Genomic DNA, 17171 nt, shown 5'->3' with positions numbered 1-17171 from the left:
AACTGTACTGCAAAACTATTATAACGCACCTTCTGTCCGTTATCCAAGACGACCATATTTCTATCAGGTTGGAATTCCGACACACGGTTCTTGTAGAGCTTACATGGTTTTGGGAGGACCTCAGCAGTTTTTATCTCAGACTGGTCCATTGTTTTGATTCCACCACCAACCAGAGTCCACATAGACTGGTAGTAGTGTTTCTGAAATAAATAAAAAGAACAGTGCGACTATCAAAAATATTTAGACACATGCTACAGCATATAAACCTGGCGGCATGCATTGCCTGAGACGTGTTCTCAACAAATGTCACTATTTTTCAGCGATTGCAAATTATGTATTGACGTTGTACAATAATGGTTACTTTTTGTCATTTCGTTTGATTTTGGTTTTTTTCATTTCGAGACCCCACAAAGCGAAAACATGATATTAAAGAAGTTTAAATGACTGGGGCGCGAGGCGAATAAGCGTATCGAAAATTCGAGATTTAAGAGCTTAATCGACGGTGTCTTTCTCTCCACGCCCCAACCATTATGTCTCTTAACCGTTATTCCGCTAATTCACGTTCTCGTCCCCGACTACATCGTTGTTTCTCGAGTTTTTGCCCCATGAACCTGCCGCTTTGCTTCGTGAATATCGACTTTCGTTTCAAGCTTACGCCATTTTGAATTCTTCATCTGGTGTTTTCGCCCCGCGATCCGGTCAAACAAACAAACAAAAACTATATAGCTGAAATAGCGGAAATGCGCTGCGAAAACCGATGATTAGCCGAGCAACGCAGCGGAAACCCGACTTGCCAAGAGCGATAATAAGAGTCTGTTCGTTCTTGCGCGTGGTTTCGTCCCGCGCCGTCGTTAAATAGGCAGAATTACGAAACAAACTCTTCGGATCATTATTTCTACAGATAAAACATTATAATAATATGATAATGATAATAATAAAATCATTATTTAATGAAGGTAAGATATAAAGTGTACATAGCATAAATATGAATTGTATACTTATTTTCAGTATGACCTTCAGTTAACAATAACAACAACAGCAGCAAGAACAATATACATGTAAACAAACATTTACAACTTAACAAATCATATATCAAAAAAGGTGTATCAATGTACAAAAAAGTTTCCAATTTATTCAGACACTCGCATATATGAAAGAAGAGAATAAAAACACGAACAACAAGAAACAAACGGCATCATTACATGTAAAAATGGAAAATATTCTAAAAATATGATTGTATTGAACTAATGTTGTTTAAAATTATTTTTGAATGTTTGCAATGTCCTCGATTTCTAAAGTTCATCTGGTATTTTATTCCAGGTACGAGAACGAATCTTAAAGATAATTTGTAAGAGGTGTCATATGCAAAACAATATGTTTGTGGGCTATTGATCGTAGATCATGAATATAGTATACATTATGTGAAAAGAGCGCGAGTGAAGGTCGAGATCTAGGATACAAAACATCGGGGTGAGGGGCGAAAACTCCCTGATCAGATTGGATACGGGAAGAAAAGATGAGATTTAAGAGACATTATGGCGGGACCACCAAGCGAGGAGACCCTAATTAGCGCATTCCGTTATTTCATGCTATCTAATACTTGTTTTCTGTCGGTGGGGTCATGGGGTGAAAATGCAGTGAAATGATTTCAGATGTTTAATTGGCGGGGCGCAAAGCAAAATTCGAGATTCATGAAGTAAACGGTGGATCAAAAGTTGAGGGGCGCAAATTCATTATACCGCGGAGGTCGAGGGACGGTAACAAGCTACATGCGATACACGAGGCGAAAAATGGAGATAGTTTTAAAAGACAAAGGGACGTGGTACGAGGTGAAATCTCAACTTTACGCACCGCGTCCTCGCTGACTGCCATGTCCCGGCCATATTAAACCTTTTAAATCTCATAAGAGGAAAAGACATAGAATCAGTCACCATCATGTATATATTTTACCACAGATGATGTAAATAGCGAACAGTGCAGCACTAGGAAACTCAGTTAAATGCAAACATAAGGTTCTGTCTTTTTCAAACTACTGTTTGAAATACGTCCTCAAGTAAAATCGACAAAATACATTCACTGTTAAAAGTTGAAATACATGTAGCATTACCTCAGATGGCTCTATGACAGCAACAGTTCCTGGTCCGAGTGTACGACATGCACGTGCAGAAACCGAACATCCTCCTGTCCCTCCTCCCGCTACAACAACCTTGTGATGTATAGTATCATTTCCTCGTGCACTGCTGTAATTCCGAACGAATTTTATTAAAAGCACGCGACCTGTACGAAAAGCCATAGTTCATATCCAATATAAAAGATCTAATTTGTAAACTTAAAATGAATCGAAATTAATGTTAAGTTTCCACACACTTAAATTCTACTTCATAGGCAAGCAACCGTCTTCAAATAACTGAACCAGATTCTTCAAACTCATTCTCATATAAAATTGTTAAAGGTTTGAAATAAACCTCTTGCACGTACTTCACCGCTATGCGCCCCTGAAGTACCTCCCAAGGTGAGCGACAACTGCGCAGTGTGCAGTGATCCAATGAATGTTGTTACCGTTATCATATGCTATTTATTACAATGCAAAAAAAAAAAAATTTTAAGTGTGTATTTTAAAAAAATATTCTTAAGAACATGGCACGAAAGCACATTACATAAATAAATGGAGACATGTATTATGAAACAATCTCCAGTTTTAAGCACAATTGATTGGAGTTACATTTTGTGTTATTTTCCAAAATGATAAAAGATTAGCGGTGGTTAAGAAAACAAATGTACGCTGATATGTAGTTTAACAATACCTGCCCTGCTGTTAAATGTTTAAGTTTACAAACGTGACGTTGACTTTTATGCTGATTCACAACCATACTTCAGTGTACCGAAGTCACGTTTACGTTATGTTTTTGCCACTGCAGATAAACGAAATAATGAATGTAACTATGAATGTAATGTTCAGCATGAGAATGTGTGTACATCTAAAACGCAGTTGCAGTAAAAACTGGTTTAATTAAGCTTTGGCAATGTGAGCATGGTTAAGATGTTATCGAAGCAAATTTTATAGGACGCTGTTATACTATTTATTCACTATTTTGTGATATCCTAGAATCATTTATGGATATATTTACTTCGCTTATAGATATCTTTAATTCGTTAATGGATATCACAAATTCATTTTGTAATATCATTAATTCATTTATGGATATCAAAAAATAATTTTTGCCATTATCAATTATTTTTGATATCATTAAATGCATTTATAGATACCGCAAAATGATTTATGGACATCTATTTTGATCATTGCATATCATATAATTAGATTTATTTTTGACATCCTTGATTCAGTTTAATGATCTCTTTAATTCTATTTAATGATATGCATTAATAATATTTTGATATCACAGAATGAATTTAAGATACTTAATTTATCAAATAGAATTAAGGATATCATGAAATAAATCGATTTTATTACATCACTTAACTGATTTTAAGATGTCATTAAATATACTTCAGATTGCTTAAAATGCGATTAAAATGATCTATTGGTATCCAAAAAATAAGACACTTTTTGGATATTCTAAAACCGATGTTTTAATATCATTGCATAAGTTGAAATCTTAGATAACACTGCAGTGTATGAATTGCTGATATCCTTTAATACAACTTAGGATATCATAAAGCAAACATATTTTGAGATGATTTAAATTATTTATTGATATAATTAATTGTACTTTGTAATGTCCGAAAATGATTAAAGGATATCATTAAGTCGAATTAAAGATATGAAAATAATGATATCTTAGATTGTACTTATTAGTGATATCCTTAAATACAAGTTACATTTTAAACAAACTATATTTTAAGATATCAAAAAATACATTATCATAACTGAATTAAGGATACAACAAAATCAATTTAGGATATCACAAAATAGTGAACAAATAGAAAAACGGCAGATAACCCTGTAAAATTCGGTCACACATTACCTTGTACTTTTAGCAACCAGGAAGCATTTATGATGGATTTATAGAAGTAAACAAATATATGGCGACATAACACATTTGTTGCTGTTTCAGTAAACATGACAATTTTTATTGTACAAAATAAGACCAGTCTGAGATAAAGCAATGAGCTCATATTGAGGAAATAGAAATTGAACCCATTTGTTTCATAACCGTATCGTATATAATACAATACAGATGTAGGACCTTATATTTCCCAGATGGCATTTATGTTTGTTTAGCGCCACTTCTGTTATTCATTGTATGTAATTACCCGCACATCCTTGATGTAAAAAGTTACACTCTTAAATGTGACTAGAATATCTTAATTAATAACAAAAAAGCTAGTTGCTGTGCTAGAAATACACATTTTAGCGGCTATATATTTTAGTGCTATCCCGTTACGGTCGCTTAAGTACTTAAGTGTATAATAGTAGCAAAGAAATGAATACGGCTTCATTTTTGTGATATTTCTGTTTATATTTAAGAAATAATTTATAGCAAAACAGTGCTTTATCACTATTTATACACGATGGGCGGTTATACGTCGGGCGTAATAAATTATTTCGGACGACGTATAACCGCCCCAAGTGTATAAATAGCGATAAAGCACTGCTTTGCTATAAATTATTTCGATTCTAATATGTTCTTTATTTTAAAATTTATATAAAATATAATGGAACTGTTTCTTCGCGCAAGCATGGCGCCAATAGAAGGTCTTTGTTTATACACGCCAGGGTCGAAAACGGTATTACGTCTTGCGGCAGAGTTCAGCTCGGGCGAAAATTATTGCGAATTATTCAGCAAAGCGAATAACTAACACAGTATGTGTGTAAATTAATCAACACATTTGTGCAATGTGACTTTTCGTTTAAAACATGTTATTAAGTAAAATATTTCATGAAATTTGAAAGCGCTATTTCTTGACGCTAAATATTACGTTACATAACATCGTTGTGTTGAATTAAAACATTCTTAGGCATATTAGAATTGTAAATAAGGCATATTTCAATGAAAAAGGGCCACATATAACCAATTTGCCGTGCTAGTACCAGCGGCCCAGGACCCCCATCCTTACCACAACTTGAAAATAGCATCACCCGATTTAGTACACATACATGTACGAAATGATACTCCGGCAAAAACAGTGTAATTTCGTACACTTTATTTTTTAATCTTTGTGAGGAATTTGCCTGCAGTTTTCATCAAACACTATCATATTACAAGGCAATTCATTGATGCAAGCATCAAAGACGCCGCCAAGTGTTGTTCCTGAAATACATTAACTGCAATTATATAGCTTCTTGACGCTAACCCCAAGCATTTTCAAGATACAACTAGATGTTTTTGCATCAGTGGGACCTTGACCTTAAATAAAGTGAACCCAAAGTACGGCTCATCTACTCTGCATGACCAATCATCCTATGAAGTTTCAGCATTATGAGTCAAGTGGGTCTAGAGTTACTGACTAGAAATGGTTTTCCATGTTCAGGTCCCTATGACCTTGACCTTTGTCAAGTTACTGACCTAAAATTGTTTTTTTTTTGTTCAATGTCAGTGTGACCTCGACCTACTGACCTCAGACCAGTAAGGGTAATCTTTTTGTTATGACCAAACCCCCTATCAATTTTCATGGTCCTAACGCTTTAACTGGTTCAGTGCGACAGACCTCAAAATCAATAGGGGTCACCTGCTGACCATGATCAATCTTGCTGTCAGCTTCTAGGCGCAAGTTTTCCTGTAACATCTTCGAAGGGTTGTGTGTTGGGGGGGGGGGGGGGGGTGCATAAATATTCAAATCTAATACAAGTAGAAATTTAGCAACTATTTAAACCAATTGCCTGGATGTAAAAAATGTTTAAAATGAAAATATTTTCTCAAGTTTTTACAGCAATGGACAGAAACAAAACAAACTACATGTATAATAAAAATATATTTATAAAAGTAAAAAAGTAACAAGTAACAAGTTGTATGAAATTGAGCAAATAGAAACGCAAGAAGGAAATGTATTTGAAAGTCACTGATAACTCTAGCTTATAATTTGCTGTCACATGCTTAAATTGCATGACTGTACCTATTAACAAAGTAAATAAGACAAAAGGTTAAAAATTATAACAAGAGGACCTTGAAGGCTCTGTATCGCTCACCTGACCTATTGACCTAAAGATCATCAAGATTAACATTCTGACCAAGTTTCATTAAGATATGGTCATAAGTGTGGCCTCAAGAGTGTTAACAAACTTTATATTTGATTTGACCTGGTGACCTAGTTTTTACCCTATCTGACCCAGATTTAAACTTGACTTAAAGATCATCAAGATTAATATACTAACCAAGTTTCATTAAGATATGGCCATGAATGTGGCCTCTAGAGTGTTAAGTAGCTTTTGCTTTGATTTGACCCGATGACATAGTTTTTCTCCCCACATGACCCAGATTAAAACTTGACCTAAAGATCATCAAGATTAACATTCTGACCAAGTTTCATTAAGATATGGTCATAAATGTGGTTTCTAGAGTGTTAACTAGCTTTTCCTTTGATCTGACCCGGTGATATAGCTTTGATCCCAGATAACCCAATGTCGAACTCGTCGAAGACTTCATTGAAGATAACATTCTGACTAAGTTTCAATAAGATCAGGCCAAAATTGTGACCTCTAGAATGTTAACAGTCAAATTGTTGCAACGGACTGAAGACGGACGTATGACGGCAGAAACAGGGCGATCACAAACGCTCACCTTCAGCACTTTCTGCTCAGATGAGCTAAAAACTGTGGTATAAAAGCCATTGTGGCAGGTAAGTAGGTCATACTAAGGTCAGAAATAGAATGCACTTAAATATTCTGTCAACTGTATATATTCAGATTCAAAGTGTTATTAGTGTGAAGTTCACCTCTAATTTGAAAATTAATAACTTCAGCAACCTTCTGGGGGAAAAAGAAAGAACAAGATTTAATGTCATTAAAGTGACCTTGACCTTTAAAGTAGTGGCAAAATGCACTTGACTGGCTAAAGTAATATGGCAAGAGTCAATGTGTAGGAAATTTTAAATAACAATACTATAACATAAAAGAACAAGTGAAACAACTGAGATATGTACACACATTGTATGGCAATCTAGTATGACGGTTTATGACTAACACGAATGCTTTTGAGCATTAGGTCAAACAGAGATTTACCATTTAGAAATGTTTGACATAAAAACGGCTCAGTGCAAACATCATAAAATAAAAGTATACAAATTATTCAACTGTGATATTCCAAAAGTAAATAAAGAACATTCATGACATTTGCTTTTGTTTATGGGATATATAGAAATTATGCATGTTATATCATTCTTTTCTTGGACACAAATTTCAGTTTCTTTGGCAATGGAAACAGTAAAATGATGTGTATATGGGCTAACGTAATAACCTTTAAATCATTTATTTGTAACTGCCAGCCACTTTTTCAATGAAATATTGTGAAATAAGTACGTTTTTTATTCAAGTTAAATAAATGAGCAATAAATTGTAAGAACAAACATTTAGAACAATTGTCGCGATAACAAAGTGATTGTACTTCAACTATATTATACTAAACAAGGCTAAACATGCTTAAGACTTTGAGTGCTAAAGCCAAACAAGAGGGAGATTGAGATATGTCTAGGTAAAAAACGAACAAGTAAGCCTTGTCAGATATAAAAACATAAATGTGTACACTATAAAAATACTACCAACTTATGACTAGAAACTAAATATCATGATGTCAACAAACAAAAGTGATCAGAACATGCTATTTTGTTTTTAAATTGAAAACAAAGTTATAAATACTACTTATGCATGTAAAATAATCTAATCTGTGGCTAACCTGTTGCAAGTAAAAATGGGGCTTTAATAGAAGTTGAAAAGAAAGTATACAATACTCAATATTTTTTGCACATTAAAGTTGTCAACAAGTAGTTAAGCATGAATTAATTATGCTTGTATGCTTATATTAATAGCTGCTAAGTGTTAAGTGACCTGAAAGGAAAAAATAAACCAATAAATCTATCAAGAAACTATTAACAAAAGTGTGTACAAAAATAATTTAACAAGCTGAATGTATATGTCTTATTTCAAATATCTGCTGCCTCTTTTTTATGCGAAAAATGTTCAATGAACAATTAGCCTGTTGCCTCCAGACTACAGATATATAAATGATGAATTTCTCAAAAGTACAGAGTGTCTCTCAAAACTTGAGGCATTCTAAAAATACAGTAATTTTTTGTTACTAAAGAGATTTATTCAAAAGATTGAAACACTATATTATAATTCAGTCATAATTTAGTACCTGTTTTGCTAGGTGAAGCTTTAACAAATTGTGACATCATTTTAAAAATATGAAGTCATTATCTTTTATCTGCTGCTGAAAAAAAAATAACAACACAGATTTCATGTCAATAAATCCAGCCAAACTTTATGCCTGGACATGTGAAAAAGGCTAAATGGGATTACAAATATCAAAGTCAGCTCTTGAGTTACATATATCACAATAATTGACATGCATAATCAAACATGTTATTTAAGTAAATTTCTGAAAATAATTTACACTTACAAAAACGTCAAAAATAATTAAAGATCTGCTCGGCACCTATTCAAATTCTACTGCGTGTATGGAAACCATGATTACAATAGGTTACAGTTAACGGCAACATGCGATACTAGCATGCAAAACCAATAGTATTTTATATAGAATATCATTTAAAATAGACTCTATTTTGACAGGTGTCACGGTTTAGACAGGCTTTTCATTCTTTCTCAGTGGCAATTTAAGATTAAAAGGTAGGACTGGAGCAGGTCTTTAAATATTCAAAACTCTTCAAATTTTAACAAACTGTGTAGTTATAGATATGTCCCAAATGTCTGAGGTTATTGCACAACAGGATTTCATCATGAAAACCAATATACATCAGCAGCTAAAAAACCCCGTAATAATATCAATACTCGACTGGATGATAACTTTCATATCCCTTTATAGACATGATGGCAGTCAGGTGAGTTAAAATAGACAACCTAAATTATAAGGTTTTCTGAATATTATACAAACTGTTGCCGGTCAGTTTTCCTATGAACCGAACTGGCAACAAGTCAATCATTTGAAGAATCAGTTGATCTTCATCAGCTATGTCCTTAAAAGTACCGAATAGCTTTTCCAAGTCACGTTGGAACAGGGTGATCTCCCTTTGACTTTTATCACCGATAATCGAAACTTTTGCACGGTATGTCCACCCTTTCTGATCTCCCTGGCAGAGAGGTCATACGCCAGCCACAAACTTTTTCTCATGGCAGCCTGAAATATTGCATGACAATATTTACCATAAATGAACACTTATGCAATTTATTCTTTATTTGCATTTCAAAAATACTGTAAACTAAATTTATTTGAATTTGTTAAGCATTTTACACAGTTGAGAAAGAAATTCTAACAGTTTTCAGTACATAATTCAGTTCTTTGAAAAGCAAAATCTTTTGTATTCTGTAAATCTAGGAGTACATGCAGCAACCTTACACTGTTTATAGTTCTATTAAAAACATGTTACAAGATCATATTATATTTATTAAATATATGATACAGAAATCAAAATTTAAACCAGTACCGTGAACATTAGCTACATTCAATATGTATGTATTGAACCACCCCAGAAAGTCACAATGTAGTTGTCTTATATTAATGACTAGTGTAGCAGGAATTAAAATATTTGATATCCAAAACAAACATTGTCACCTTGATTGGTACAACAGTCGTACCCAGTCACTTCATATATGGCATCCAGCTCAAAATTTGACAGAATATCATTGTCCTCCAGACAAAAATCTTTATCACTTTTAAAGTGCTTAGAGTCCCCTTCAGTTATGCCGACTTTCACAGTGTCATCAGGTAAGAACTGGAAATAAAGTGAAACAGTGATGAATCAATGAAAAGAGAGCCACAAAGGCTATTTGTAAGCAAAACACAATACGCAAGGTTTTGAAAAGATTTTGTCGGAAAGATACATTTACAGATGTACAATTTAATTTTCACAGGTATGTGGATTTGATTGTCACAATTTCACAAATGAATTTTTTTTTTTTGAAACTTGACAACTCTAACATAACATAGTTGTATTTTTGTGTTGTTTAATGTTACTTGTATTTCAAAGTTTTACGAGGCAAAACATGAGTCAAGATACTTGCCTATTTATTAAAGGCATAAAAATATATGAACTTATACGAGAGAAATGATCTTATATGAAAGATTTACCAAAAAACCAAAAAAAAAAAAAAAAAAAAAAAAAAAAAGAATGCTTGAAGAACAGCTTAGTCATGTGCTTTTTTTTGTTTATTTTTTGTTTTGTCTATCCAAAAATGCTTAGTTGATACTATGTAAAAGTTTATGATGACAGTTAATGTACTTTATTAGACTTACCTGATGTTTTGTTCCATGAGTCACGGCCAGCTGTTTTTTCGACTCATGCTCCTTCTTGTACACACCAGACAACTCAATAACTTTGCCCTCTCTGTAAGTCTTTTCAGCAAGGTCACTGAAGAGGGCTACCTTCGCCAGCCCAGACTCGACTTTTAGGCCCAGACGCCTGACCGCTAAACTGCCCTCTCGACAATATTTGACTGGAGACACCTGCATATATTGAATATAGTATTTTAAGGTACAAGGATTATGTTACATAGAAGAAACTTATTTTAAGTAATATCCCCATGTTCACAAAGCCTGTTCAATCTGAGCAGGATTTGCTGATATATCTAAAACATCTTAATCAAACTAAAATCAGGATTGTAGATCAATCTTAAATAAATTCTGGAGACCACTTTTTGGTATTTCTATTATTTTTATTATGCCATTTATAAAACTAAGTGTTAAAGAAAGGTAAGTAGTAAACTTAACAGAGACTGAAAATGCTTTGTTAACACAGGACCAGAGCTCTGTATAGTATTGTATACATTCCTTCCCTGTATAGGAAAGTGCAGACATACAGTTTTTAAAATGTCACCCATTTAATAACTTATGTACCATCATTTAGTAACATGAAACAACTACCAATTATTGTATTGAAGATTCATAGAAACCTGTCATGCAAATTTACTACTTTGATACAATCATTGTAATTAAGAAATTACATAATTTTTCTTAACAACAAGCATCCTAAGGGTACAACAAGGTACAAGGAGCAAAACTTACACCATAAGTGATTAAACATGTCAATAAACTTTAACATAAATTCAAAATGTACAGTCATAGGTTACATTTTAGTGACATGACCCTTAATCACTCACAAGGATCTATTGTCACAATGCGACAAGTAAAGAAAGTAAAATGTAGATAAAGTGGCACAGACCTTAACAATCTTGGCAGTGATATTGGACCTATGTGGCGTCATCAGTGCTTGCAGCCAGCGGGAAGTTCTTCTTCAGGCAGGAGAGGAACAACAATGTCATCATTGACTTGTACTGGTTTTGCATAGCTAAGCGAACTTGTTGAAACAATCCAAAGCGCATCTGGTTTTCTGATTGCATTCGATATCTTGTAAGTCATGTTGACTCTAACCATGGTGAATTTGTGAAGTTGGTAACATTTCAAAACGTAGGCTTCTTTGCCATTAACACCAATAATATTAAAATACTGCATTGTTCCACTCTTGCCCTGATAGCTAAGTAGCTTTTCTGATTTTTCAGGACTTTTAAACTAACTGTTACTTTCTCATCTTTTGATTGGTCAACCTAGTGAAGGGGTGCAAAGGAAATTTTCACCAAGTTTAAAAAAGAAATGTATATTTTGGGCACAAAAAGACATACAAAATTTAGAAACATACATGATGAAAAAATTAAATAATTTAAATAAATGATTAAATGATTAAATCAAAGATGAATGGCATGTGCAATGCAAGGCATGTGAAAACGTCTTAATTAAATTATCTTATTCTTTCTGTTTGTGTCACAATTGACGAAAAAGTTATGTACTGCTGAACTGACCAGTTCTATATTTTTGAAGTGTTCAATTTCGCATCTATACGAATTTATGAATTAATAGGGCTTTCACAATGTGCTGGCTGAAACCAATACATTTAGGTAAATATACTGTCTGTATCTCACTTGACACTGTAGTATTGTTCTATAATGCTTGTGTTTTATATTCATTTATACTTTTTTGCAGCAGATCAACAGAATCTCAGATTAAGTTATGAGATTAAATTTTCTATGTCAGCAACAGTTGAAGTGTTGTACTGTCTTTGCATATAAGAAACTTTAGGCACGTGCTAATACTAGTAACAATTTGAGTCCAGTATACAGGCAAAACTGATATTTACCCGAACATTAATAAAAGTATGAATTTTTAACATCTAATACATCTGTATAATTCTAAACAAGCTGCATCTCCCATCTATTCATAGAAATTACAACATGAAACATTATTTTAGATGTCTTAACCTATTATACTCCTCAAGGACTCCAGCAGGTGGCTGTATCAAGCTCGGGTTGAATTTTAGTATGAATAACCCTGTCAATTTTTTAACTCGACTAAGAGCAACATAAGTCATGCCCTTTTCAAAAATACAATCGTTCTACCATTCACTATAAATGAATGCTTAATGCGTTCAATTCCGCATTATTGCCTTGAAGTCTTTATGTCTGACCAATTGTTGGGTCATCAAATAGAACATTTATCTGAGAGAGACAGCCATTATCGTCTGTCGAGAAAGAATGTACATGACCATTGCACCATTAACAAGACCTTCCGGAGTAAGAATGTTTCTAAGTAACATGACTCGAGCATCAATACATACTTCTAATTGCAACAGAGCGCTACGTCACAATACAGGTAAAGCGAGGTAAATCCTCCACCTTTATCAAGGTGTGACCTCTCGGTTATCTTGTCGGAACAAGCTGGCAGCGGAAAGAATGATGTAGCCGCGAATAGTACCGGTGTCCAATCAGATTTTGCGATGACGTCATAAGCATCATCTGAGTGAAAAGACGCATAACAAACAACAGATTGACTGGTTTTTGTTTATTTCAATCCCTGTAAAAAAATCCGGAAAGAAAAGACTGTGTTGGATAGACTGAAACTATACGAAATATTACCCATGTACGAAATCTGCAGAATCGACACTGTAGTATGTAGATCTAGTATACATAATTTTGTTGATGTTATTTCCTATAGTAGACGCTCGTAGAAACATACTTGTGACAATTTGTATTGTGTTATGTCGGATTGATAATTATTCCTAATTGAATAGAACTTGTCAAAAATTTGTTAAAAACTTGTCTTTTTTTAAATATGGCGAATAGAATCCTATTTTTTCATAGCTGTGAAGAATAAATCAACGTTACAAAATGTTTCAGTATCAGACACCACAGCAAATACACTCTGTGGATTGATATGCTAAACTACACAGAATAGGTAACATCAAACGGTATGTAAACAGTGACGCCACAAAGTCCCTTGTCCCTCACGGATAGACTACTGTAATGTGTTGTTTAGTGGTATTCCAAACAGCATACTCTGTCCAGAACACGGCAGCTCGCGTTATCACTAGTTAACACATCCCGTCACAGTACTTAGGGAGCTCCATTGGTACAATCCCAGATAGCAGACATGCGTTGGCCCAACGTTGGGCCAACGGCAGACTCTTCGTTGGCCCAACGAAGATTTCCAACGTTGGCCCAACGCCATTTTGCTAATTGGCGCAACGTTGGCCCAACGGTTGGTACACCGTTGGCCCAACGACTGGAATCCTATACTCATCGTTGGCCCTCCATTGGGCAAACAACTGGTATCCTGCACTTATTGTTGGCCCTCCATTGGGCCAACAGCATTTTTTCGTCTATCATGGTTGGTCCAGCGTTGGGCCAACGCTATCCCAATGATTACGAAACTGAAAAAAGACTAAAACTAGCATCATTTAGTACATATTTTATTTTCAAATTATTGTGATTTTGTTAAAGTTTAACAAAAAGAAATCTAACATTTATTTAAAGTTTGTTTGCAATTTTTCTGAAGAAATATAACAGAATATTTCATCACTACAACATGTCAAATATTGATTCCAGCCTTTTATAAATCTAAATATTTTTCTTTTTTCAGTCACTGATTAAATCCTACTAAAGTGAATTACTGTCTGTATATTAACTCATTATATATCCAAGTTCTGTTTGATTGTTTTCTTTTCTCACTGAAGTTGCTGCTTTCTTTTTTCTTCTTCTTGTTTTTTCTTGTGCACCACAGTGCTAGGCACTCCATTATTACTCTCTTGAACAGCACGCTGTAAAAAAAATCATAATGCTGATTAAACCATCTACGTCAAATTGATAACAATATAACTAAAGAAATGCACATAAACCTCTGGACATAAACTTGCGTAAAATGTATGAAATTTATTTTTGTCTGTATTTAACCGAGAAAAATATGTTAGAATTAACGAGAATATAAGTTATTCTATTTAAAGAATTTAATACTCAACACAAGTGCCATTCGCCAGCTTTAGATAAAAGTATTTAACATATGTTCAAGTCATATGGTTATTACTTGCATACAGGATAAAATTAAGAAATTCTATGTTGAACAGATTCCACAACTTTATCAATAATATTCAAAAACTTCTACTTACAGTTTATAGCTGGTAGACTGGGTTTTTGTTAACTCTAGATCTATCACATGTATAATAGTTTCCTTTACTTCACATATATGCAGCTAGAAATCTGGCCTAGAGAGTAAAATTAACCACATTTTCTGGGATTTCTTACATAACCCGGGTTAACGAGAGTTCATGTTCTGGAATACTCAACAGATTTATTGTAAACATTTTATGACTGTATAAAATAAGATATTTGTTATAGAGTTAGTAGTGTTTTGTTTTTTTCAATTTTTTTTTCACATTTTTTTTTCAAGGTAGTAGATTTGAAATAGTTTGAAATAGTTCAAAATGTCATTACGGCTGCAGATAAGTTTTAGGTTTAATTAGCCCAAATTTAACTGATTACGAATTGGTGCAGAAAAGTATTTAATTATTAATTAAATATTGCATGTTACACATACACAACGTGTATACCTGTAGGGGCTTGTGATAAAACAGTCACCTGTAAAATATATAATTATTATATTATTACTTCTAATGGGCCAGCGTTGGGCCAACGTTGGGCCAACGATGTTTTCTCTGTATAAGTTTTTCTCTGAAAATCAATATTGGGCCAATGCAGAGATATCTGTGACTGAAATTCAAAGTTGGTTCAACGTTGGTCCAACAGCTGTATTTTAATACTTATTAATCATTGTTGAGCCAACAGTGGCCCAACAACGATTATCCTTTGACGGTTTTCCGTCGTTGGCCCAAATGACTTCATGTTTACAGGGAATAAAATACAGGGTACCGAAAAAGATTCTTAAGGCTTTAAATGATAATATTATGTGCCCATCTTATATAAGGGATATGTTACAAGAGTACGTATAGGCCGGTAAGAGCCCTAAAATTACAAGACATTGTCATTGGTTGTGACGAAGACACATACCGTGATGAATGGCTGTCGGAGCTTTTCCTTCACTGATCCCAAGCTTTGGAACTCCCTTTCACTGAAGACTAGGGTAATTAAATGTATTTTGTAAAACACCTTTGAACGTGTAGATGTACATGAAAAGAGTTTATGCTTTAATAATAATAATAATAACAATGATAATTGTAATGACTTGCTAACCGTTATTAATGATGAGATCAAAGTTACTGTGACACAGAACACTAGGCATGCTAAACGTTAATTCACTAAAAATATTACAGCAGGTAGAATAGTTAAACATACAGGTGTAAATCGGTTCTGAAACACGCTACAGTATTAAAAGTAGGAAAATTGACAGAAGACAAGATCATCAAAATATCTATGCAAGAAATAACATGGCAAGATAAAACGAATGAAAATTATGAAATCAGTGATGCAAAAAGCAAGAATTCTCTGCAAAAATGGAAAATATGCATCTTTAACAACAGCGTGCTTCTTACATTGTTTAATCAAGTCATAATCTGTTAATCTTGTAGGAAAAAAATCAAATATTACTAAATTTTCAAAAGAGTTACATTTTGTGTTATTTTCCAAAATGATAAAAGATAAGCGGTGCTTAAGAAATCAAATGTACGCTGATATGTAGTTAAACAATACCTGCCCTGTCCGATTTGCTTGTTGTTAATTAAATGTTAAAGTTTATGAACGTGACAGTGACTGTTATGCTGATTCACAAACATACTTTAGTGTACCACAGTCACGTTTACGTTAGGTTTTTGCCACTGCAATCTGCAGATCAAGGAAATAATGAATGCAATTATGTATGTAATTATGTTTCAGTAGGAGAATGTTTGTATATCTAAGACGCAGTTGCAGTAAAAACTGGTTTAATTAAGCACTGGCAAAGTAAGCATGGTTACACTCTTGCTCGTTGATGTTATCGAAGCACATTTTATAGGATGCTGTTATACTTTTTATTCACTATTTTGTGATATCCTAGAGTCATTAATGGATGCCCTTACTTCGTAATTTAGATATCTTTAATTCGTTAATGGTTGTCACAAATTCATTTTGTTATATCATTAATTCATTTATGGATTTCAAAATTTAATTTCTGCCAACATCAATTATTTTTGATATCATTAAATGCATTTATAGATACCGCAAAATGACTAATGGACATCTATAAATAGATCATTAGATACCATATATTAATTTAATTTATTTTGACATCCTTAATTCAATTTAATGATATCTTTATTCTATTTCATGATATCATGATATGCATTAAAGATTTCTTTTGATATCACAGAACGAATTTAAGGTACTTAATTTATCAAATAGAATTAGGGATATCATGAAATAAATCGGTTTTATTACATCACTTAACTGATTTTTAGATGTCATAAAATATACTTCAGATTGCTTAAATTTGCGATTCAAATTATTAATTGGTATCCAAAAAATAAGACAAGTTTTGAATATTCTAAAACCGATGTTTTAATATCATTGAATAAGTTAAAATCTTACGATATCACTACAGTGTATGAATTGCTGATATTGTTTTAATAACACAATTTAGGATATCATAATGCAAACATATTTTGAGTTGACTTTAAATGATTTATTGATATTATTAATTGTACTTTGTGATGTCCTAAAACGGTTA

The 17171-nt window shown here is 33.3% G+C and overlaps 1 protein-coding gene and 1 long non-coding RNA gene across 2 annotated transcripts in view; both read right to left on the bottom strand.

The window, feature by feature from the left end:
• The window catches only part of LOC128556805 (sulfide:quinone oxidoreductase, mitochondrial-like), a 30960-nt gene extending 28451 nt beyond the window's left edge, over window positions 1–2509 (bottom strand). Inside the window, exons 1-2 of the mRNA XM_053542475.1 lie at window positions 2108–2509; window positions 30–200 (exon numbers count right to left, since the gene is read on the bottom strand). Coding sequence (XP_053398450.1) covers window positions 30–200; window positions 2108–2293 — 357 coding nt within the window. The 5' untranslated portion in view covers window positions 2294–2509. The remainder of the gene's footprint in view (window positions 1–29; window positions 201–2107) is intronic.
• Window positions 2510–5978: 3469 nt separating this feature from the next.
• On the bottom strand, window positions 5979–10631 carry LOC123534860 (uncharacterized). Its single transcript, XR_008370840.1, has 3 exons — window positions 10428–10631; window positions 9747–9906; window positions 5979–9311 (listed from the first exon to the last, which is right to left on the bottom strand). It is a non-coding gene; the product is annotated as an uncharacterized LOC123534860 (long non-coding RNA).
• Window positions 10632–17171: the final 6540 nt, after the last annotated feature.

Source organism: Mercenaria mercenaria, chromosome 1 (genome assembly GCF_021730395.1).
Source record: "Mercenaria mercenaria strain notata chromosome 1, MADL_Memer_1, whole genome shotgun sequence".
In the NCBI taxonomy this organism is placed as follows: domain Eukaryota; kingdom Metazoa; phylum Mollusca; class Bivalvia; order Venerida; family Veneridae; genus Mercenaria; species Mercenaria mercenaria.
Note: the sequence above shows the minus strand (reverse complement) of the source record. Positions and strands in the feature narration are given on the sequence as shown.